The following is a 25,649-nucleotide window of genomic DNA, read 5'->3' as shown; positions in this document are numbered from 1 at the left end:
CTACTGTCAAGTCTATCCAGAATTCACAACGTCTTCCACGTCTCGATGCTTAAAAAGTATTATCCTGATACGTCTCACATCTTACAGCCAGAGGAAGTCGAGATAGATGAATCCCTCACCTACGAAGAGAAGCCAGTACAGTTGCTTGACCGAAAGGTTAAAGAGTTGAGAAATAAACGAATACCTTTGGTGAAGATTTTGTGGAGAAATCGCGGAATTGAGGAGGTTACCTGGGAGGTGGAAGAAGAAATGAAAAAGAAATGCCCTGAACTGTTTGAAAATCAAGATGAGAAATTTCGAGGGCGAAATTCTTTTAAGGGGGAGAGAGAGTGTGAGAACCCGTAATTTTCTTATTTTCTAAGTTTTATTTTATTTAATTGCACACTAATTCTATGGTTTCTTTGTTAGAAAAATTTTCTGGATAATTTTTATGAGTAAATATGGTTTTTAAATTATTTTTCTACTATAAATTAGTTCATGAGATTTTCGACAGGGGTATTACCAATTATTGATTAGGAAAGAAGATATCCCGAAAACTGCTTTCAATTCGAGATATGGGCACTACGAATTCGCAGTCATGCCCTTCGGACTAACCAATGCCCCTACCGCCTTCATGGATCTAATGCATAGAATTTTTAAACCCTACCTGGATCGATTTGTCGTTGTCTTTATTGACGATATCTTGGTCTACTCCAAGACTTGTGAGGAGCATGAACAGCACCTAAGAATTATTTTACAAACCCTAAGTGAGCATCAGTTGTATGCCAAATTTAGTAAGTTCGAGTTTTGGCTGAAAAGAATTTCTTTCTTAGGGCACGTAATTTCCCAAGAGGGTATCTCGGTTGAGCCGGCGAAAGTAGAGGCCATGACTAATTGGAAGAGGCCAGAAAATTCCATGGAGATTCATAGTTTTCTAGGGTTGGCTGGGTACTACAGGCGTTTCATTAAAGATTTTTTCAAATTGGCCGGTCCTTTAACTAACCTATCGAAAAAACATGGTCGATTCGTGTGGGATGCTCGGTGTGAAGCGAGTTTTCGTGAGTTAAAGAAAAGATTGACCATGGCTGTGAGAACCCGTATTTTCCCTAATAATTTTCCTAGGGTTTTTCCCCTTTAATTGCATGTTTTCTGCATTTTCTGGCTTAGGAAAATTTTCTTGGTGGATTTTATGCGTTATTATAGTTTTTAGATGATTTTTCTAGCATTGGGTAGTTTTTGAAAAATTAAGGATATATAACGGACGTGGGACCCACTAGTGCGAAAAGTTCGGAAAAATTCGGCCAATAAGGTTAAGTTCCGGATACTGAGTGAAATTTATCGGGTGTTAAGAGATAAGTAGAGGAGGTGAAGTGATTGATGTGAGAGGAAAAGAAAGGGATATGAATGCATTGAATGGAATGACAAGTGTCACTCTTCCATTGGTTGAAGCCTAAGACAACTATTCACCTTTTGACCTTTCTTTACCATTTGATTAAATATCACAAAATTACCACAAAAAAATCACCATTTCTTTCTCTATGTTGGCCGGCCACCTTGAGCTCAAGAAGGAAGAAACCTCTTCAAACTTTTAGCTAGCATCTAGTGCAAATCATCCAAACCAATTGCTGAAATTTGTTTCTACTCCATAAAATCCTTCCATTTGGTGCTAGTAAGTGATTTTCTGGAAGTGTTCAAGGAAGCTAAGGTGTCCTGACGAGGTTGTCTTAGCGTTGGATGATGAGTGTTATCACCTAGACCAGACGGTCGAGACTTTGCGGGCGCAGCTGGCGGAGGCTAGAGAGTTTAGCCGCTGGCAGGCGTTGCGCGTTAGAGACCTGGAGCGGGATCTCCGAGACACACACCAGCACCTCTTCGCTATGAAGAGGCAGCTCAGGGAGAGGGCCCGGAGTATCACGTTTGATTGTGGGGTCTTACTAGATATGGCCGCGGAGGCACCCCCACGAGCTACCGGGCCAGAGCAGATAGGTGAGATAGGTACTTTAGGTTCCGTAGGGAACCGGGGCCCTAGGGGAGGCGTTTAGGGTCGCTTTCGTATTTTGATTAGCTGGCAGATTACTTTTGTTAGAACTGGCCTGGCTAATTTCTTTTGTTATCTGGTTGGTTGACTAGATTTTTGGAGCCGGAGTGCTCGTGTGTATATTGGGTTTTGACCCGACTGGAGGTCGGGTAATTTGTATATCTTTTGGTGTGACTTTGTATTGTACCTATCCTTTGCGTGCCTTTCGTGTATCTGTTTTGTGTTTTGTGCTTTCGTGTATCCTTTACGGCAGGTTTCGAAGGTACGCTTTGACCACGGATTGAATTTCGAGGACGAAATTGTCCTAAGTGGGGGAGATTGTGAGGCCCCAGTCCGTTCGTAAGCTGATATGAGGGTTATTCGGTAATTGGTGGGATGGAATTCGGGTTTTAAGGCTAAGGAGTAAAACCCTAACCTCGGTTAAGGTTGAAAACCCTAGTTTATTTTATTAGAAAGTTTAAGTGGGGTTTTTGTTTCTTTTCTTTATCGCCCGCCTTTTCTACATTTTTCTTTACTAGAAATTTCTCCAGATAATTTTTATGAGTAAATATGGGTTTTAGATGATTTTTCAAGTATCGGTTAGATTTTGAGAAAATAAGAACGTATATCGGATGTGGGACCCACTAGTGCGAAAAGTTCGGAAAAATTCGGCCAATTAGGTTAAATTCTGGATACTGTGTAAAATTTATCGGGTGTTAAGAGATAAGTAGAGGATGTGAAGTGATTGATGTGAGAGGAAAAGAAAAGATAAGATTTCATTTAAGGAGTGACAAGTGTCAACCTTTTATTGGATTTGACTTATGGAACACTATTCATGTTTTTGACTTTTGACCAAAATGGTTAAATATCTTAAAAATTGCACAAAAATTACCATTTCTTACCTCCTCCATAGCCGGCCCTCTCTCTTGCCAAGAAGGAAGAAAACTTCTTCAAACTTCAAGCTTTCAACTAGCTCAAATCATCCAAACCAATTGCCTAAACTAGTTTCTACTCCATACAACCTTTCCATTTGGTGTTAGTGGTGAGTTTGGTGAAGTTTTTGGAAGAGCTAAGGTGGTCTACAACTCCTTTTCTCTTGTATACTAGGTAAGTGATGATTGAACATACTCCTACACCTAATGATGCTTAAGTTATGCTTAGTAGTGGCTAAAGTGATGATATTTGTGATTTATTTCTTGATTTGAAGTGATTTGGTTAAGTTTTTATATTTTTGAGGAATTTTCTGGTTTAATATGAATGTGATGTTGTGGTCATCTATGATGGTTGATAATGAGGGGGAATGACTCTAGTAGGTGTGAATTAGTGATAATTGCAACCAATTTTGGGTTTGGATTGAATTGTGGAAAGTTAGGGTTTTATCACCCCTTATTCTGTCCGGTTTTGGATCATAGGGTTAGAGGCCGAATTGGATTTTTCTTAAAACCTGAAAGTTGTAGGTATGGATGTGTTTGAGGTGCCTGTAAAATTTCAGGTCATTTGGATTAGTGTAGAGTGAGATATGTCGATTTTACTGTGGCTGTTCTGGGTTGATCAGGATGGCAGAACTGCGTTTGTATTTGGCTATTTTGACTGGAATTACTTTGGATTTGGATGTTGGTGTCTTCTGATGAAATATAGAGGAATGTTTTAGCTACCATATACCTTTTGAATCAATGCATTTGGACTTGTATAGACTGAGTTGGACTCATTACAGCATTATGTGATTTGCAAACCTGTTTTGGTAATTCTGGTTTCGTATTTTGCATATTTGACCTAGTTGTACTAGGATTTGGACTGAGTGGCCTTCTACATTGTTGTATCCCCTTAAGTCCTGGATATGCCTGTAAAATTTCAGGTTAAACGGATTAGTATATCCTGAGTTATAAACGAAATACTCAGACCTGTTTTGACCGTCAAATTCTGTTACGTTTTTGGAAAGTTTCTGACCGTGACTTTTCGATTCTGATAGAGTACGATCTGGGTGTCGACTATGTCATAAGAAATATAGATCTTGGCCACAGATTTGAAACGCTATAAAGTGCGTCAAAATCCGAGTTCCGTAGCTCTAGTTATGATCGAAATAAGAATTCAAGTCAGGATTGTTCTTATATCCGGACAGTTTACGACTGGAACTTTGGCTTCACATTTGACTGGGTTACAAGCTGTTTGGGCTTGCGACCAAAACACCAAACTTATAGCCCTATATCAGAGCTTTCTAACGCCCTTGGAATTTCATGAATCGGATTTATAAAACCTGAGATATAGCCGAGCAAACAAGGCCTGCCCGTGGAAATGACCATTTTCTGGTCAGATCTGTTTTGGTCCTGATGACCAATTTCCGTTCCGAATTTGGATTGCCAACCTTCATGAAAGTTGTTCCATTTGGAATGAACCATCTAACTGCCAATTTTCAGCTCTTTTGACCATGTGTAGCATGGACAACAGGTTGCACTCAAAACTGACCATTTGTGCATTGGCCAGATTTCGTAAGTGATTGTGTTTGGTTCATTTGGGACTGAAGCCTCCAGTTTCAGTTCTGGATGTCTTCATAACAGTTGTTGTTCATCCTTTAAGCTTCGATATGGCATCTCATACGCCTTAATCCGATATTCGTAGCTCAACTTATGAGTAAACTAGAAACGAGTGTCAAATCTGTCGTTTCCGCTAACGGCCGTTTCCGTTTCCGTCCGTCATATTTACGTGCGCGCGTGTCGTTTTTTCCGTTTTGCTTGTTTTAGGAACGATAGTAGCCGTTTGCGATATTATGTGACACAATCTTCTATTTCAGACGGTAGTGAGTTGGGCGGAACTGGTGGGGCCCACTACTAGCTGTTCATTTCGATCCGACTTCGTGTTTTTGCTATTTCAGATTCTGAGTAAGTATTCAGGCCAGTTTGGTGTGTTTTCTTTGCTATGTGTTTGAGATATGTGAAAAGGGTACTTAGGCGAGGGTGTACTTTATCACACTCGACCTAAACCCTAATTTGGCTGTATAATTGTACTTGGCATATGTATATCAACCTTTTGGAACCAAAACCCTTGAGCTTGTGGCTCGGGGCGACTTTCGAGTAAAGTTTGTGAAGTTTGCAAAGTTTGTGAGTTCGTGGGCCCGATCTAAGACCTGTATGGACTGTTCGAGCCGGTTAGGGCTTGGTCGAAATCAGTCCAACTTAGTCTGAGGTCACCAAGTTTGTAGGTTCATGTTATGAACCAATTTTGTGAATCCGGTTCACCGAGAAGGTGACCAAGTTTGTGACCCGAGCTTGTGACTCAAGCTCAAGTTTGTGATTTCGTTCGCCCGGGCAAGTTTGTGAGGTGACTGGCCAGTGAGGGTGATAAGGTGTCGGTGGGTGTACAAGTGAAGTTCTACGGACCATTGAGTGTGGTCGACGGAGTGTCGGCAGGAGATCACACATGGCATATGAATTGGCTTTGGAGCCACCTGTATCCTTATTATGTGATGTTACTTTTCTGCTTTTGCTTTACTCTTACTGTGTAACTGTTGTTACGTGAAATTTATGCTTTCGCCCCTGTTTACTTACTAAGCATATAGCTTACCCATTTCCTTTTGTTTTCCTTAGCAGGGGCCGACGCAGGGACTTTTGGCTCGTACACTAGTATAGTTAGATTGGCTTGTATTAGTTAAACAGTTAGGATGTTTGTTTTAGTTTTGGTGGTTTGTATAAGGACCCTTCTTAGGGTCTATCTTCTGCTGGTTGTGGTTATAGTGTTTTAGAGTGGTTTGACTCGAGACTTTTGAAGATGTAAATATAACTTTTGGGATTGTATATATTGTATATAGTGCTCTTTCGATTTATCTAGTTTTATTGCTTTAAGTTTTGAGTCCTGGCGCGAGCTAGGCAGGCGGCCCGCCGATACCCTTGGGTTCGCCCTTGGGAGAAGTGGGGTCGTCACAGATGGTATCAGAGCCATATGCCGACGGTTGGGACTCTACGTCCTTTTACTGGAAAGCCCCGAGCCTCTCGTTCGTGAAGAGTCACGAAGCGAAACTCTCCGTAGGAGATGCCCGCGTGCGGGTGGCAAGCTGATAGGTACCTTGTGATGTGACCCTGAGAACTGTCACAGTTGGTATCAGAGCGCCTAGGTTAGAGGACTTGGGCAATTGTGGGACATACGTGATAGGTTCATTAGGATTACGTGATTCTCTTTAAGTTGAATGATATATTTTAAGTTGAAATGTCGATTAACTAACGAATTAATGTTTGTAGGTATGGATTTGGGCAGTTCTAGTGGCGTGGGACCGGGACCGAGACATCCGAGTTGGGGGGGCCCGGATGACCGGATTTTGCGTAAGCGGGCGATCCGCTATCGGAGGAGGCTTGGGAAGCCCCATACTTTGTATTCTCCCTTCGGCCAGGTGTCGCGCCGACCCTGTGCGTGCTGGTATACCTATAGCTATCCTGACGAGGTTGTCTTAGCGTTGGATGATGAGCGTTATCACCTAGACCAGACGGTCGAGACTTTGCGGGCGCAGCTGGCGGAGGCTAGAGAGTTTAGCCGCTGGCAGGCGTTGCGCGTTAGAGACCTGGAGCGGGATCTCCGAGACACACACCAACACCTCTTCGCTATGAAGATGCAGCTCAGGGAGAGGGCCCGAAGTATCACGTTTGATTGTGGGGTCTTACTAGATATGGCCGCGGAGGCACCCCCACGAGCTACCGGGCCAGAGCAGATAGGTGAGATAGGTACTTTAGGTTCCGTAGGGAACCGGGGCCCTAGGGGAGGCGTTTAGGGTCGCTTTCGTATTTTGATTAGCTGGCAGATTACTTTTGTTAGAACTGGCCTGGCTAATTTCTTTTGTTATCTGGTTGGTTGACTAGATTTTTGGAGCCGGAGTGCTCGTGTGTATATTGGGTTTTGACCCGACTGGAGGTCGGGTAATTTGTATATCTTTTGGTGTGACTTTGTATTGTACCTATCCTTTGCGTGCCTTTCGTGTATTTGTTTTGTGTTTTGTGTTTTCGTGTATCCTTTACGGCAGGTTTCGAAGGTACGCTTTGACCACGGATTGAATTTCGAGGACGAAATTGTCCTAAGTGGGGGAGATTGTGAGGCCCCAGTCCGTTCGTAAGCTGATATGAGGGTTATTCGGTAATCGGTGGGATGGAATTCGGGTTTTAAGGCTAAGGAGTAAAACCCTAACCTCGGTTAAGGTTGAAAACCCTACTTTATTTTATTAGAAAGTTTAAGTGGGGTTTTTGTTTCTTTTCTTTATCGCCCGCCTTTTCTACATTTTTCTTTACTAGAACTTTCTCCAGATAATTTTTATGAGTAAATATGGGTTTTAGATGATTTTCAAGTATCGGTTAGATTTTGAGAAAATAAGAACGTATATCGGATGTGGGACCCACTAGTGCGAAAAGTTCGGAAAAATTCGGCCAATTAGGTTAAATTCTGGATACTGTGTAAAATTTATCGGGTGTTAAGAGATAAGTAGAGGATGTGAAGTGATTGATGTGAGAGGAAAAGAAAAGATAAGATTTCATTTAAGGAGTGACAAGTGTCAACCTTTTATTGGATTTGACTTATGGAACACTATTCATGTTTTTGACTTTTGACCAAAATGGTTAAATATCTTAAAAATTGCACAAAAATTACCATTTCTTACCTCCTCCATAGCCGGCCCTCTCTCTTGCCAAGAAGGAAGAAAACTTCTTCAAACTTCAAGCTTTCAACTAGCTCAAATCATCCAAACCAATTGCCTAAACTAGTTTCTACTCCATACAACCTTTCCATTTGGTGTTAGTGGTGAGTTTGGTGAAGTTTTTGGAAGAGCTAAGGTGGTCTACAACTCCTTTTCTCTTGTATACTAGGTAAGTGATGATTGAACATACTCCTACACCTAATGATGCTTAAGTTATGCTTAGTAGTGGCTAAAGTGATGATATTTGTGATTTATTTCTTGATTTGAAGTGATTTGGTTAAGTTTTTATATTTTTGAGGAATTTTCTGGTTTAATATGAATGTGATGTTGTGGTCATCTATGATGGTTGATAATGAGGGGGAATGACTCTAGTAGGTGTGAATTAGTGATAATTGCAACCAATTTTGGGTTTGGATTGAATTGTGGAAAGTTAGGGTTTTATCACCCCTTATTCTGTCCGGTTTTAGATCATAGGATTAGAGGCCGAATTGGATTTTGATTAAAACATGAAAGTTGTAGGTATGGATGTGTTTGAGGTGCCTGTAAAATTTCAGGTCATTTGGATTAGTGTAGAGTGAGATATGTCGATTTTACTATGGCTGTTCTGGGTTGATCAGGATGGCAGAACTGCGTTTGTATTTGGCTATTTTGACTGGAATTAGTTTGGATTTGGATGTTGGTGTCTTCTGATGAAATATAGAGGAATGTTTTAGTTACCATATTCCTTTTGAATCAATGCATTTGGACTTGTATAGACTGAGTTGGACTCATTACAGCATTATGTGATTTGCAAACCTGTTTTGGTAATTCTGGTTTCGTATTTTGCATATTTGACCTAGTTGTGCTAGGATTTGGACTGAGTGGCCTTCTACATTGTTGTAACCCCTTAAGTCCTGGATATTCCTGTAAAATTTCAGGTTAAACGGATTAGTATATCCTGAGTTATAAACGAAATACTCAGACCTGTTTTGACCGTCAAATTCTGTTACGTTTTTGGAAAGTTTCTGACCGTGACTTTTCGATTCTGATAGAGTACGATCTGGGTGTCGAATATGTCATAAGAAATATAGATCTTGGCCACAGCTTTGAAACGCTATAAAGTGCGTCAAAATCCGAGTTCCGTAGCTCTAGTTATGATCGAAATAAGAATTCATGTCAGGACTGTTCTTATATCCGGACAGTTTACGACTGGAACTTTGGCTTCACATTTGACTGGGTTACAAGCTGTTTGGGCTTGCGACCAAAACACCAAACTTATAGCCCTATATCAGAGCTTTCTCACGCCCTTGGAATTTCATGAATCGGATTTATAAAACCTGAGATATAGCCGAGCAAACAAGGCCTGCCCGTGGAAATGACCATTTTCTGGTCAGATCTGTTTTGGTCCTGATGACCAATTTCCGTTCCGAATTTGGATTGCCAACCTTCATGAAAGTTGTTCCATTTGGAATGAACCATCTAACTGCCAATTTTCAGCTCTTTTGACCATGTGTAGCATGGACAACAGGTTGCACTCAACACTGACCATTTGTGCATTGGCCAGATTTCGTAAGTGATTGTGTTTGGTTCATTTGGGACTGAAGCCTCCAGTTTCAGTTCTGGATGTCTTCATAACAGTTGTTGTTCATCCTTTAAGCTTCGATATGGCATCTCATACGCCTTAATCCGATATTCGTAGCTCAGCTTATGAGTAAACTAGAAACGAGTGTCAAATCTGCCGTTTCCGCTAACGGCCGTTTCCGTTTCCGTCCGTCATATTTACGTGCGCGCGTGTCGTTTTTTCCGTTTTGCTTGTTTTAGGAACGATAGTAGCCGTTTGCGATATTATGTGACACAATCTTCTATTTCAGACGGTAGTGAGCTGGGCGGAACTGGTGGGGCCCACTACTAGCTGTTCATTTCGATCCGACTTCGTGTTTTTGCTATTTCAGATTCTGAGTAAGTATTCAGGCCAGTTTGGTGTGTTTTCTTTGCTATGTGTTTGAGATATGTGAAAAGGGTACTTAGGCGAGGGTGTACTTTATCACACTCGACCTAAACCTTAATTTGACTGTATAATTGTATTTGGCATATGTATATGAACCTTTTGGAACCAAAACCCTTGAGCTTGTGGCTCGGGGTGACTTTCGAGTAAAGTTTGTGAAGTTTGCAAAGTTTGTGAGTTCGTGGGCCCGATCTAAGACCTGTATGGACTGTTCGAGCCGGTTAGGGCTTGGTCGAAGTCAGTCCAACTTAGTCTGAGGTCACCAAGTTTGTAGGTTCATGTTATGAACCAATTTTGTGAATCCGGTTCACCGAGAAGGTGACCAAGTTTGTGACCCGAGCTTGTGACTCAAGCTCAAGTTTGTGATTTCGTTCGCCCGGGCAAGTTTGTGAGGTGACTGGCCAGTGAGGGTGATAAGGTGTCGGTGGGTGTACAAGTCAAGTTCTACGGACCATTGAGTGTGGTCGACGGAGTGTCGGCAGGAGATCACGCGTGGCATATGAATTGGCTTTGGAGCCACCTGTATCCTTATTATGTGATGTTGCTTTTCTGCTTTTGCTTTACTCTTACTGTGTAACTGTTGTTACGTGAAATTTATGCTTTCGCCCCTGTTTACTTACTAAGCATATATCTTACCCCTTTCCTTTTGTTTTCCTTAGCAGGGGCCGACGCGGGGACTTTTGGCTCGTACACTAGTATAGTTAGATTGGCTTGTATTAGTTAAACAGTTAGGATGTTTGTTTTAGTTTTGGTGGTTTGTATAAGGACCCTTCTTAGGGTCTATCTTCTGCTGGTTGTGGTTATAGTGTTTTAGAGTGGTTTGACTCGAGACTTTTGAAGATGTAAATATAACTTTTGGGATTGTATATATTGTATATAGTGCTCTTTCGATTTATCTAGTTTTATTGCTTTAAGTTTTGAGTCCTGGCGCGAGCTAGGCAGGCGGCCCGCCGATACCCTTGGGTTCGCCCTTGGGAGAAGTGGGGTCGTCACAGATGGTATCAGAGCCATATGCCGACGGTTGGGACTCTACGTCCTTTTACTGGAAAAGCCCCGAGCCTCTCGTTCGTGAAGAGTCACGAAGCGAAACTCTCCGTAGGGGATGCCCGCGTGCGGGTGGCAAGCTGATAGGTACCTTGTGATGTGACCCTGAGAACTGTCACAGTTGGTATCAGAGCGCCTAGGTTAGAGGACTTGGGCAATTGTGGGACATACGTGATAGGTTCATTAGGATTACGTGATTCTCTTTAAGTTGAATGATATATTTTAAGTTGAAATGTCGGTTAACTAACGAATTAATGTTTGTAGGTATGGATTTGGGCAGTTCTAGTGGCGTGGGACCGGGACCGAGACCTCCGAGTTGGGGGGGCCCGGATGACCGGATTCTGCGTAAGCGGGCGATCCGCTATCGGAGGAGGCTTGGGAAGCCCCATACTTTGTATTCTCCCTTCGGCCAGGTGTCGCGCCGACCCTGTGCGTGCTGGTATACCTATAGCTATCCTGACGAGGTTGTCTTAGCGTTGGATGATGAGCGTTATCACCTAGACCAGACGGTCGAGACTTTGCGGGCGCAGCTGGCGGAGGCTAGAGAGTTTAGCCGCTGGCAGGCGTTGCGCGTTAGAGACCTGGAGCGGGATCTCCGAGACACACACCAACACCTCTTCGCTATGAAGATGCAGCTCAGGGAGAGGGCCCGAAGTATCACGTTTGATTGTGGGGTCTTACTAGATATGGCCGCGGAGGCACCCCCACGAGCTACCGGGCCAGAGCAGATAGGTGAGATAGGTACTTTAGGTTCCGTAGGGAACCGGGGCCCTAGGGGAGGCGTTTAGGGTCGCTTTCGTATTTTGATTAGCTGGCAGATTACTTTTGTTAGAACTGGCCTGGCTAATTTCTTTTGTTATCTGGTTGGTTGACTAGATTTTTGGAGCCGGAGTGCTCGTGTGTATATTGGGTTTTGACCCGACTGGAGGTCGGGTAATTTTTATATCTTTTGGTGTGACTTTGTATTGTACCTATCCTTTGCGTGCCTTTCGTGTATCTGTTTTGTGTTTTGTGTTTTCGTGTATCCTTTACGGCAGGTTTCGAAGGTACGCTTTGACCACGGATTGAATTTCGAGGACGAAATTGTCCTAAGTGGGGGAGATTGTGAGGCCCCAGTCCGTTCGTAAGCTGATATGAGGGTTATTCGGTAATCGGTGGGATGGAATTCGGGTTTTAAGGCTAAGGAGTAAAACCCTAACCTCGGTTAAGGTTGAAAACCCTAGTTTATTTTATTAGAAAGTTTAAGTGGGGTTTTTGTTTCTTTTCTTTATCGCCCGCCTTTTCTACATTTTTCTTTACTAGAACTTTCTCCAGATAATTTTTATGAGTAAATATGGGTTTTAGATGATTTTTCAAGTATCGGTTAGATTTTGAGAAAATAAGAACGTATATCGGATGTGGGACCCACTAGTGCGAAAAGTTCGGAAAAATTCGGCCAATTAGGTTAAATTCTGGATACTGTGTAAAATTTATCGGGTGTTAAGAGATAAGTAGAGGATGTGAAGTGATTGATGTGAGAGGAAAGAAAAGATAAGATTTCATTTAAGGAGTGACAAGTGTCAACCTTTTATTGGATTTGACTTATGGAACACTATTCATGTTTTTGACTTTTGACCAAAATGGTTAAATATCTTAAAAATTGCACAAAAATTACCATTTCTTACCTCCTCCATAGCCGGCCCTCTCTCTTGCCAAGAAGGAAGAAAACTTCTTCAAACTTCAAGCTTTCAACTAGCTCAAATCATCCAAACCAATTGCCTAAACTAGTTTCTACTCCATACAACCTTTCCATTTGGTGTTAGTGGTGAGTTTGGTGAAGTTTTTGGAAGAGCTAAGGTGGTCTACAACTCCTTTTCTCTTGTATACTAGGTAAGTGATGATTGAACATACTCCTACACCTAATGATGCTTAAGTTATGCTTAGTAGTGGCTAAAGTGATGATATTTGTGATTTATTTCTTGATTTGAAGTGATTTGGTTAAGTTTTTATATTTTTGAGGAATTTTCTGGTTTAATATGAATGTGATGTTGTGGTCATCTATGATGGTTGATAATGAGGGGGAATGACTCTAGTAGGTGTGAATTAGTGATAATTGCAACCAATTTTGGGTTTGGATTGAATTGTGGAAAGTTAGGGTTTTATCACCCCTTATTCTGTCCGGTTTTAGATCATAGGGTTAGAGGCCGAATTGGATTTTGATTAAAACATGAAAGTTGTAGGTATGGATGTGTTTGAGGTGCCTGTAAAATTTCAGGTCATTTGGATTAGTGTAGAGTGAGATATGTCGATTTTACTATGGCTGTTCTGGGTTGATCAGGATGGCAGAACTGCGTTTGTATTTGGCTATTTTGACTGGAATTACTTTGGATTTGGATGTTGGTGTCTTCTGATGAAATATAGAGGAATGTTTTAGTTACCATATGCCTTTTGAATCAATGCATTTGGACTTGTATAGACTGAGTTGGACTCATTACAGCATTATGTGATTTGCAAACCTGTTTTGGTAATTCTGGTTTCGTATTTTGCATATTTGACCTAGTTGTGCTAGGATTTGGACTGAGTGGCCTTCTACATTGTTGTAACCCCTTAAGTCCTGGATATTCCTGTAAAATTTCAGGTTAAACGGATTAGTATATCCTGAGTTATAAACGAAATACTCAGACCTGTTTTGACCGTCAAATTCTGTTACGTTTTTGGAAAGTTTCTGACCGTGACTTTTCGATTCTGATAGAGTACGATCTGGGTGTCGAATATGTCATAAGAAATATAGATCTTGGCCACAGCTTTGAAACGCTATAAAGTGCGTCAAAATCCGAGTTCCGTAGCTCTAGTTATGATCGAAATAAGAATTCATGTCAGGACTGTTCTTATATCCGGACAGTTTACGACTGGAACTTTGGCTTCACATTTGACTGGGTTACAAGCTGTTTGGGCTTGCGACCAAAACACCAAACTTATAGCCCTATATCAGAGCTTTCTCACGCCCTTGGAATTTCATGAATCGGATTTATAAAACCTGAGATATAGCCGAGCAAACAAGGCCTGCCCGTGGAAATGACCATTTTCTGGTCAGATCTGTTTTGGTCCTGATGACCAATTTCCGTTCCGAATTTGGATTGCCAACCTTCATGAAAGTTGTTCCATTTGGAATGAACCATCTAACTGCCAATTTTCAGCTCTTTTGACCATGTGTAGCATGGACAACAGGTTGCACTCAAAACTGACCATTTGTGCATTGGCCAGATTTCGTAAGTGATTGTGTTTGGTTCATTTGGGACTGAAGCCTCCAGTTTCAGTTCTGGATGTCTTCATAACAGTTGTTGTTCATCCTTTAAGCTTCGATATGGCATCTCATACGCCTTAATCCGATATTCGTAGCTCAGCTTATGAGTAAACTAGAAACGAGTGTCAAATCTGCCGTTTCCGCTAACGGCCGTTTCCGTTTCCGTCCGTCATATTTACGTGCGCGCGTGTCGTTTTTTCCGTTTTGCTTGTTTTAGGAACGATAGTAGCCGTTTGCGATATTATGTGACACAATCTTCTATTTCAGACGGTAGTGAGCTGGGCGGAACTGGTGGGGCCCACTACTAGCTGTTCATTTCGATCCGACTTCGTGTTTTTGCTATTTCAGATTCTGAGTAAGTATTCAGGCCAGTTTGGTGTGTTTTCTTTGCTATGTGTTTGAGATATGTGAAAAGGGTACTTAGGCGAGGGTGTACTTTATCACACTCGACCTAAACCCTAATTTGACTGTATAATTGTACTTGGCATATGTATATGAACCTTTTGGAACCAAAACCCTTGAGCTTGTGGCTCGGGGCGACTTTCGAGTAAAGTTTGTGAAGTTTGCAAAGTTTGTGAGTTCGTGGGCCCGATCTAAGACCTGTATGGACTGTTCGAGCCGGTTAGGGCTTGGTCGAAGTCAGTCCAACTTAGTCTGAGGTCACCAAGTTTGTAGGTTCATGTTATGAACCAATTTTGTGAATCCGGTTCACCGAGAAGGTGACCAAGTTTGTGACCCGAGCTTGTGACTCAAGCTCAAGTTTGTGATTTCGTTCGCCCGGGCAAGTTTGTGAGGTGACTGGCCAGTGAGGGTGATAAGGTGTCGGTGGGTGTACAAGTGAAGTTCTACGGACCATTGAGTGTGGTCGACGGAGTGTCGGCAGGAGATCACGCGTGGCATATGAATTGGCTTTGGAGCCACCTGTATCCTTATTATGTGATGTTACTTTTCTGCTTTTGCTTTACTCTTACTGTGTAACTGTTGTTACGTGAAATTTATGCTTTCGCCCCTGTTTACTTACTAAGCATATAGCTTACCCCTTTCCTTTTGTTTTCCTTAGCAGGGGCCGACGCGGGGACTTTTGGCTCGTACACTAGTATAGTTAGATTGGCTTGTATTAGTTAAACAGTTAGGATGTTTGTTTTAGTTTTGGTGGTTTGTATAAGGACCCTTCTTAGGGTCTATCTTCTGCTGGTTGTGGTTATAGTGTTTTAGAGTGGTTTGACTCGAGACTTTTGAAGATGTAAATATAACTTTTGGGATTGTATATATTGTATATAGTACTCTTTCGATTTATCTAGTTTTATTGCTTTAAGTTTTGAGTCCTGTCGCGAGCTAGGCAGGCGGCCCACCGATACCCTTGGGTTCGCCCTTGGGAGAAGTGGGGTCGTCACATTTATCACATTTGGATGTGTTATATGAATGCAAACCCTAGACCTAGGGGGAGTATCGGGGGGCCAAATTTCTCTTCAAAGCTTGAATGGTACCAATCACATTAATTGTGATGCCCAATGCGGATTCTTTGGAGAGGTCACGAATGATGCTAATGACGTAAAAATGATTGGAATGAATGTATGCAATGTGAAAATATGAATTTGCGTGAAGTGAATAAGTAATAGAAACAATAGTGTATAAGTGGAAGTGTGCAAATGGATGTGCAAAGTAAGGTGAGTAAGGTGATAGTATGAAGTGCGTGTGTGCACGTGATAGTATAAAAATGCGAGTGATAGAGTGGAAAAATGTACAAAATAAGAGTTGTGTAAAATGATAGGGGGTAAATGAAATGCATGAACCCTAGAAGAATGCAAGCAAGATGGGTACGGGGAGACCCTAAGTCGTGACTTTTGATTTACCTTTTGGTTAGAAAAAGAATGAGCGTTCTAAGGCTATGTATAGCCAAACTCGTCCATCCCCCTTACCAAAAGGGTTTATTCCCTAATCTAATCAAGCAAATGAGCTAATCTAAATGAAAATGTAATCCTAAATATGTAGGGGAAAGGGAGTGAAGGGTCATGCAAAAATGTAAAACTAAAAGGAAAGAATGAATGAAGATGTAATGAAGGCATGCAAGTATGTGCTAGCGCGGGGACGACCCTAATGGGTCTAGCATTGGACTAGCCCTTCACTAACGCTTTTCACAAGCATTGGACTTGCGAGAGTTTAAGGGGGAAGACCATGACTAGCATTGGACTAGCCACGGTGACGTACATTCATCTATATAAGCAAATATAAATAAAAACAAGTAGACATGCAAGGCACGTATTTTCACATAACACATAGCACATAAGCATGATTATCTAGATGCCAAAACCTAGGGAAAGCGATTAAACACATAGTACCTAAGCAAGCAAAACACATAAGGCAATTAAGGCCCTAACTATTACATTCTTAGGGGGGAAGGCCTACTACAATCTAAAAGGGGAAACGGAATAATAAAAATGATAACCTAGCTATTACAACTTTGGCATTCAAGTGCCTCCCAAATGATAAAATTGAACTAAAATTAAAACAAAAACTAAGCAACTAAAGGAATAAATAAAGTGAAAATGAAATAAACACTTAAAATCATGCAATTGCACACATAAGGCACATATACGCACATAGGCCAAATAAAGTCAAAAATAAAGGGTAAGGTGTACCTCTTTTGAGTCGGGGCTCTAGTGGAATGAAAATTACTTATTTACCCTCCAAAATAAAAGAGAAGGTCAAGGCATCTCAAATAATCACGTTAATACGAAATTGAATCATTAAATGCATTCAAATGCCTAAACAACCCATATTCACGAGATTAGGATCCAATTGAAAGGAAAAAGAAAGTTCAAAGGGGGCAATTTGATTGATTTTTAATCTATTTGGGCCATAGTGAAACAAAGGGAGACTTAGTGGCCAAAGCACAATTTTTCGGAAATTATCCATGCATGCAAATGAAAACTTCAAGCAAACTGACGCTCTCCTTGCTTCTGCCATTTTCTGCTGCGAATTTACAGCTTGTGAGCAAACCAGAGAAATAGCAACCATCATTGACACAAGATTTAAACGTACAAACAAAGTGATGAAACCAACTTGTGAGCTGTTGCGGGAATAAAAACATGAAACTAATGCAGCTTCATGCAAAATAATGTGAGAAAGGCTTCTGCAACAAAACAAACCAAACTGCTGCATTTTTTTTTACTTTCAAACACCGAATTCAGACTCAAACGCATACTTTAATCGAAGTTTTCTTGATCTAACCTTCAAACTTTAAACTAACAACACAAAACAGTAATTTGGCATTCAAAGAAACAAAATATAGAAGGAAATCATGCAAATAAAACACAAAGGAGCTCCTGCATTTTGCAAATTCCAGCCTGCTGTGACCTTGCACCTTACAGCAGATTATACTCAAACAGCCAAACAAACCAGAAAATTAAACAAACCAGAGCTTCATATGATCAAGCAATGCACTCGGCAATACTACTGTCACAAGCAGTTTCATGCAAAGAATGAGCTTCTTGCAACCGAAAGAGGTGCTGCAATTTTTACTCACTCGACCGAGATGACATTCATGCAAATGACTCAACACATCTCCACTCATTCAAACACAAAAAAAGACAAAGACTTGCAGCAAAGGTAGGCATGCCATCCCAGTCAAGTAGCAAACTGAATCAAGCACTTTAAGCAAACTAAAACTTTCGGCCAACTAAAATACTTAGCTTCTTATCATTTCTGCTGCAAATTCACAGCTTGTTAGAGACCCAGAAAAATGGCCAAGATTATAAACAGAGCCCAAGGTGATCATGCAAACAAGGTGAGGTAGCCCAGCCTTTGGGCTATTGCGGGACAAAAGAAAATGGCAGAGAAACATGTGAGAAAAAGTCATGATAAGCATCTGCAATTTTCCTTGTGCAAAAACTCCTGACAGGGGAGGCGAATGAAAAGAAATGCACGGCTAGCAGGAAACAACTAGCATGAAGGAACCAGATCTAGCATGCACATAACCCTAAATCCAGATCTACAAATGATCCTAATCAAGACAAGACCATGCAACCCCAAGCTTCGAACAAAAGGATCGGCAAATTAAGCTAGCATGGAGGAACCAGAAATGAATGGAAACAGAAAGCGTAGACAGCAACAGCAAACAAGAAATTCAAAACGACGATTCAACAAAGAACGAAAAGGAAAGGGACTAAGACACCAATCTAGGAGAGTACCTGCCCAAGCTTTTTTTGGATCAAAATCCGGACAGGAGAACGCCGTGAACGAACTGCTGCAGTCGTTCCTTTGCGGTTTCGAAACCGCACCAGTGAAACCGAGCTGTGGATTTTGGAGCTGAATTTGGGAGCCTTCCCCACGTTGTTTGTGAAAGTAATCGCGAACTGTGCCGAAAACCAGCCCGTTCGGGTGCAATTTTGCAGAAAAATATTTCTGGTTCTGGTTTTTCCCCTTCCAAACTCAGCCGTCGTTCTACTCTCGGACTCTCCCTCGATCGTTTCTTTTTCCTCGGCCCAAAGTTCCCTCATTTCTTCCCCAGCTTCCTTGTTCTGTATCTCTCTCGCTCAGTTCTCCTTTGCTGGTTTTTCTTTTCTTCTCTCATACACACATTCCCTCTCGCTAGACCTAGCCGCCGCTCCTTGCTTTCCCTAGCCATCATCGCTTCCCACTATTTCCCTTCCTCTCTCGGCCCTCCTGTTTTTCCTCCCTTCTTTTTTTGGCAGCGTTGTTCATTTTCCTTTTTCTCCTCCGCTGCCACTGTCTCTCGGCTCTCTTTTTTTACTTAAACCAGCCGTCCCTCTCAAAACCCTCACATTTTCTCACAGCCGACCTCTGTTCTATTCTCTCAACCCTCAGCCGTCACTCCTCCCTCCTAAGTGATGTGTTGTCCAAATATAAAAAGGACACTTGTCCTAGTGCATGTCCTCCATTTGTCTAGCATGCCAACTTCCACTAATTTCACACATTATTTTGTATTTTGTATTTTTCATTTCCCCCCCCCCTTTTTTTTGAAATTTAGTATGAAGACAAAATAATAATAAAATAAAAATGAACTAGAACAAAAATAAAATAACAACTCTAGAATTGAAACCAATAAAGCAAAAATTAAATGAATTAAACCAATAAAGTTAAAAAGTTAAAAAAATCAAAAATTTGGTGTCTACATGTTGTAAATAAATTTTATTAATTCTACTATGACACCCTAACTTTTAAATTTTAACCCTATATACCATCCTAATTTTTTCTATATGGCCCATATGCTGCAAGTAAATTTAATTAATTATGTTATGACACCCGAACTTTTACATTTTAGCCCCGTATTTGGTAAACTAATCTCATCAACTCTACCATGACACCTTATTTTTTGCAATTTAGCGTCGTATGTGATAAAGAAAAGTTTTATTAATTTTATTATGGCACCCTATGCTTTTACACTTTAGGTTGTGTTTATCATTAGCAAAATGATGAATGTATTGTAAAAAACAATGTTTACCTATTTTTTAATTATTCCAAACATAGCTAATACCTTGTTATAAAGTTAAAAAATATCATGAATTCTTTATTTAGTTCTTTTTACAACATATGGAAAATTACTAATTAACATAGTGTGAAAATAATGGAAGAGAATAATAAAATTTAATATGAAATTAAATAAAAATCTTGACAATTCCATGACTGGAGTTTGTTATGTATTACAATTTACAATAATCAAATTGTTTATGGTTTATGAATCAGTACATTTATCAAATAGATTTTGTGTTTCATACATGTATTAGTAAACTATTTTGGTTATTTGATCAACTAAACAAATTGTTTGGCCTTGTCAGACCACAATTCGTGCATAATTGATAAAATTATTAAATTGATACCAAAAATATTTGCATTAAAATATCTTGTTTTGAATCATAAACATATTTTTAAAGTGCTTGTTCCTAACTCACTTTCATTATTTCTATTATGCCACCCTAATTTTTTCAATGTGGCTTATATGTAATAAATAAATTTTATTAATCTTATTATGACACCCGAAATTTTACATTTTAGCCCCATATGTAATAAACTGATTCCATTAACTCAATCATGACACCTTATCTTTTACAATTTAGCCTCATATGTGATAAATCGATTTTATTAATTCTATTATGGCACCCTATCCTTTACACTTTAGTTGATGTTTTTCATTAGCAAAATGAGAAAGATATTTTAATAAAATTTATATACATATTTTTATAATTGTTCCAAACTTAGCTAATAACTTGTACCGAACTTAGCTAAGGTTAAAAAATATCATGGATTCCCTATCTAATTGTCTTGACAACACATGGAAAATTATTGACTAGCATAGTGTGAAAATAATGGCAAAGAACAATAAAATTGAACATGAAATTAAGTAAAATCTTGACAATCACATGGCTTGAGTTTATTATTAATTACAATGGTCACATTATTTATGGTTTATAAATCGGTATTTGTACCAAATACATTTAGTGTTTCATGTATTAGCAAACTATTTTGGTTAATTGATCAACTAAACAGCTTGTTAGGTCTTGTCAGACCACAAATTTCGTACATAATTAATAAAATTATTAAATTAATACCAAAAATATTTGCTTTAAAAGATTTTTTTGAATCATAAACTTATTATTAATAAGACACTAAATATTCCAAAAACACTAATTTTCAAAAACACTAAATTAATCCCAAAAACACTAAATTTTCCAAAAATTATCCAAAAATACTAAATTTTCAAAGTTTTAATGTAACAAATAAAGTTCCAGATACAACTTGTGAAGTAAAAAAGCTCAAAATAATAACCTTATTGTTGCAAATTTTTTTTCGAACAATAATTTGATCAATTAGCCGTACAAAAGAGGATGAAAGTGTTATTTTTTGGTCTTAGCTAAAATGGAAGCGGGAAGCTGAAAATTGAAGAAGTATAGGCGGGTGAACAAAAGAGCAGAAACGACATCGTTTTGGCTTTGTTGTTTGATAAAAACACTCACAACACTTGCAAAAATTTCGGACAAAACTTTATTTCCCTCTTCTTGCCAGTTTTGGACACTATCATCTTCTTCTTCTCTCCACTACCATCTTGCTAAAATTATCCAAAAAATCACTTTGAGCCGCCATTTTCATCCCTAATTTGAGCTACCCAAAAGATTTGTGCAAATTTTGTAGAGTTGCAGATAGTAAAAATCCCTAGATCAGTGCAACACTTGCTCGCTGGCAAGAACATAGAAAAATGACCATGAATTTTGGGGGAAAGCCAGAGTTAGAAGACTGAATCTTGAGAAAAACAAGAGCTAAGGTTGTCACCGCATAATTTGAGGTATCTAATTTCGATATTTTCTATCAAATGTAGGTTGATTGAGAGTAAATCTTGAGGATTCGTATTCAATAAGGAATACTTTAAGGATTCCTAATTCTTGCCCAGGAATAGGCTTGATATTACTTGTTTTGAGAATAGTTATGCTAGAGATTTTATCAAGTTTGCAGCTAAGCAGTTTGGCAAGGATAATCAGGAGGAGGAGTTGCTGCACAATCGGGTCACCGGAGGCTGCCTAGTGTTCAATTTGTTATCTCTCTGCCTCTCTCTCCATCATCGTCATGCTCCTTCTCCTCTATCTTCCCAATTCTCAACAGCAGCCATGATAATTCCAGAGAAGTACATGAGAGAGATCTCCAAGTACCTGTTCCAAGAGGGAGTTTTCTATGCGAAGAAAGATTTTAATTTGGCGAAGCATCCCGAGATCGATGTCCCAAACTTGCAGGTGATTAGGCTGATGCAGAGCATCAAGTCCAACGAGTACATCCGGGAAACCTTCGCTTGGATGCATTACTACTAGTATCTTACGCATGACAGCATCAAGTTCCTGAGGACTTACCTCAATCTTCCCTCTGAAATTGTTCCTGCTACTCTTAAGAAGTCCGCCAAGCCCCTCAGTCATCCTATGGGTGGACCTCCTGGTGACCACCCTCATGGATCACCAAGGTTTGATGGGGATAGGCCCAGATTTGGTGACAAGGAGGGGTATCGTGTTGGTCCCCGTGGACCTCCTGGTGAGTTTGGTGGTGAGAAAGGTGGAGCTTCTGCGAATTACCAGCCTACTTTCAAGGGTTCTGGTGGAAGGCCTGGCTTTGGCCGTGGATCTGGAGGTTATAGTTCAGCACCACCAAGTTCATGCTTCTCTTAGATTCATATTTTGTTAAATTATGTTATTTGCAATTTAGGCTCTCAGATGTTGCAGTTGAAAGTTATGCATGTTGAGATACGTAGTTGATTGAGACTCTATCTACAGTTTTGGTTGCTCTAGTTCTTCAAATCAATCTAAGGAATTTCTTAAAAATATTTGGTGGCACCTTTTTTCTGGGTTTAATGGATTATACGCTGGTGCTTCTTGTTACTGACAAAAAAAAAAGAATAATCAAGAGATTGCAAAGTAAGGATTTTTATTCTTGTCATAAGGCAGAGATATAATTTGCTTGGTCTTGGCATCCTAGATTCTCTATGAATTCCTTGCATTTGTATATATAAATATTGAGTGGTTGATTTCTAGATATCAGATGTGATTTTTTGAATTCTTCAATCTGATTATGAGAATAATCGGATAAGCTTTCTAGTAATATGCTTTCTCTTGTGTACTTAGATTATAATTTGCCCTAGTGAGTTGCTTGTAGTCATGTTAATGCAATTGTAGGAATGGTATTTTTGGCATGGACTAATGAATGTTCTGCTTTCTTTGGGTTACTTACTTGAATGTATTAATAATTAAGAGGGGAACAGAAAGAAGATTCTAACTTTTTATCTCAAACTTAGGATTAGTTATACAATGCTTAAGAATGGATATCCGATGGAATCTTGCTTTCTTCAAACTTGTGGATATGAAGGTTGCCTATTTCATTTCCTGACATCTTCCTCTTCCCTTTGTAGTGCTCCAATTTTTTTATGCATGAACTATAACGAGGGCATGGAAATACTGCCTTGTTCCTTTTTTTTTTCTTGTTTGTTGTGAACAACAAGTGTTTTGATGAAATTTTATTGCTAGGTTGCCAGCTTGTCTCCGTTCATTTTTTTGGCTTTTGCCTACTACTGCCCTGCTATTAATCCTTTTTGTCCTGTTTGTAACTAATCTTTGAGAAAGCAAGAAGAGAAAAACTGTAAATGGAAGTGAGTTAGCAAGCAAACAAGAGGATGGACATCATGCTTTTATTTTCAAATCAAGTAGAGTGGTTAAGGACATTGTTGCAAGAACATTGAGGGCACATTGCAATTCGTTGCAAATTCAATTATGTGCTACATGTGAAGATCACATAATTTAATGGCCATTTGTGCTCAAGTTGTAGTTATGCTTGACTATTTTCATTTTAGCAAGTCATTGCATTCAAAAACACAATAAAATCATCAAGTGACGTGGTAACTGAGGGGGAAAAATTTTTTGGTACCTTGACATGAAGCAATGTATCTTCTCCATCTCAATCTTGTGAATTGGATTTTCAGATGGATGTCACACAACGACTTGAAAAAGCTAGCCCTTTTCGGTTGCCCTTCTCTTAGCAAGAAGATTGTCTTTTCCTCTAAAGATTGCGTAGATTCTTGAAACTTCAAGAGAACACTGTGAGTTGATTCCCTATCTTTTGCTATTTGTTTTGTAAATCATTTAAATTTGGTAAATAGTTGGTTTAGAACTGAAGCTAGAAAAATGTTAGTTTAGTTGTTCTCTTGTGCAACTATTAAACTAGAAGGGATTTTTTGATTGAAAGCATTTTCAAAACTACATAAGATATATCTGTTTTTCACATGATATATCACCTGGGACTTCAAAGGGTCGTGGGCTATGCAATTTGGAGGTTTTTTGGGAGAATTGTAATTTTGGTCCCCAATCTATAGTGTATGCGCGGAATTATCCCCAATCTATTTCGAAAATCAATCTTGGTCCCCAATCTATTCAATTTTGCGCTAAAGTGGACAATTGACGGAATCTCTTCAATTTCAATTGGAACTAAATCACATGAGATCACGTGCCGGCACCTAAAACCCTTTTTTCAATTTTTTAATTTCTAAAACATGTTTTTTTAAATATTTGCAGCTTTTTCTTGCCTTTTGTCTTATTAAACAAAGACATGAAAGAGGTAATCTCACAATCCAAATTACTCCTCTTGTTGGCCGCCGATTTCAAATCCCCAAAACCCACAGCACGAGTAAGAAGCTCAGCTTGGCCTCCAAGTCCAAGTCTCGTTCTTGCCTCCATTAGTAATGGAGATAATCTGCAATCAACGCCAGAGACGGATCCAGTTCAACTCTCCTGCACAAACAACAGGAGCAGCAGCAGTACTAGTTCATAAGCAAGCAAGCAAGCAGCCGAGAGAGAAGAGCAGATGATAATAATTGGAAATCAAAGGGATTATACGAACCAAATCATCAAAGGGATTATACTAGTAAGTATATTCTTTCCCTATTAGCCGTTGAACTGGAATGAGCATTCAATTGAACCACTAGTATATTATTGGTAGGTCATGCTTACGGTTGGAACAGACACTTCATCGATGACTATAGAATGGGCCTTGTCTCTTTTGCTCAACCATCCCGAGGTGCTAGAGAAAGCTCGAGCTGAATTGAATGCTCAAGTAGGGACTGATCGATTGGTCGACAAACATGATCTATCCAATCTTCCTTATCTTCATAACATTATTTCAGAAACACTTCGGTTGTACCCAGCAGCACCAATGCTAGTGCCACATGAGTCGTTCGATGACTGTAAAATTGGGGGATACAATATTCCGCGAGGCACAATTTTGCTAGTTAATGCATGGGCAGTTCACAGGGACCCAAACGTTCGGGATGATCCAACGAGCTTCAAGCCAGAGAGATTCGAAGGCTTGCAGGTTCAGCCATCAAAGCTGATTTCATTTGGGATAGGAAGGAGATCTTGCCTTGGTTCTGGCCCAGCACAGCGGGTGGTGAGTTTGGCCTTGGGATCTCTAATTCAGAGTTTTGATTGGAAAAGAATTGGTGAGGATGAGATTGATCTGGCTGAAGGGACAAGAGTGTCCATGCCAAAAGCCAAGCCACTAGAAAAAACGTGTTTTAGAAATTAAAAAATTGAAAAAGGGGTTTTAGGTGCCGGCACGTGATCTCACGTGACTTAGTTCCGATTGAAATTGAAAAGATTCCATCAATTGTCCACTTTAGTGCAAAATTGAATAGATTGGGGACCAAAATTGATTTTCGAAATAGATTGGGGATAATTCCGCGCATACACTATAGATTGGGGACCAAAATTACAATTTTCCCTAAATGTTAAATGTTACTAAACTTTGCACCTTTGGGTTTTGAACATGGCAGCATTGGCTAGTTAAATTCTTGATGAGATGCTGCATCCTTTTCAACTACATTTTGAGATGGAACAAAATTTATAACATTCCTGCAAAACTTTTTAGAAGGAATTTGTTGTATGTAGTTGTGTTCATAACTGTTATTCTTGATTTTGATGATCACAAAACACTTTGAAATGTTTATCTAATTCTCTTCAAATATAAGTGTTTTGCTTTTTAGAGAATCAGGTACAAAGGTGTCAAGGAAAGAAAATCAATCAAAAGAAGAAGCAAAAATAGGGCACTCATGTCGGACGTCCGAAAGGATGAAGAACATCAAGAAGGAAACTCCTTCGGATGCTCGTGAGGAAGTATCGGACGTCCGGGAGGATCG

At 39.9% G+C, this 25,649-nt stretch overlaps 1 protein-coding gene and 1 pseudogene across 1 annotated transcript; both read left to right on the top strand.

The window, feature by feature from the left end:
- The first annotated feature begins 21,585 nt into the window (after positions 1 to 21,585).
- On the top strand, positions 21,586 to 22,256 carry LOC113742989 (small ribosomal subunit protein eS10z-like; annotated as a pseudogene).
- A 2,201-nt stretch (positions 22,257 to 24,457) lies between these two features.
- On the top strand, positions 24,458 to 25,039 carry LOC140006915 (cytochrome P450 81Q32-like). The gene has a single exon (XM_072049590.1). It carries the CDS (start codon positions 24,458 to 24,460, stop codon positions 25,037 to 25,039), a length of 582 nt encoding a protein of 193 aa, XP_071905691.1.
- The last annotated feature ends 610 nt before the right edge of the window (positions 25,040 to 25,649 follow it).

The sequence above is a fragment of the Coffea arabica genome, chromosome 5e, assembly GCF_036785885.1.
Source record: "Coffea arabica cultivar ET-39 chromosome 5e, Coffea Arabica ET-39 HiFi, whole genome shotgun sequence".
Taxonomy (NCBI): domain Eukaryota; kingdom Viridiplantae; phylum Streptophyta; class Magnoliopsida; order Gentianales; family Rubiaceae; genus Coffea; species Coffea arabica.
The sequence above is the reverse complement of the archived record's forward strand: the minus strand, read 5'-3'. Positions and strand labels throughout refer to the sequence as shown.

Bases quoted from the DNA above. Each gene is read 5' to 3' on its own strand.
- LOC140006915 (XM_072049590.1), top strand. From the start codon at position 24,458: ATGCTTACGGTTGGAACAGACACTTCATCGATGACTATAGAATGGGCC.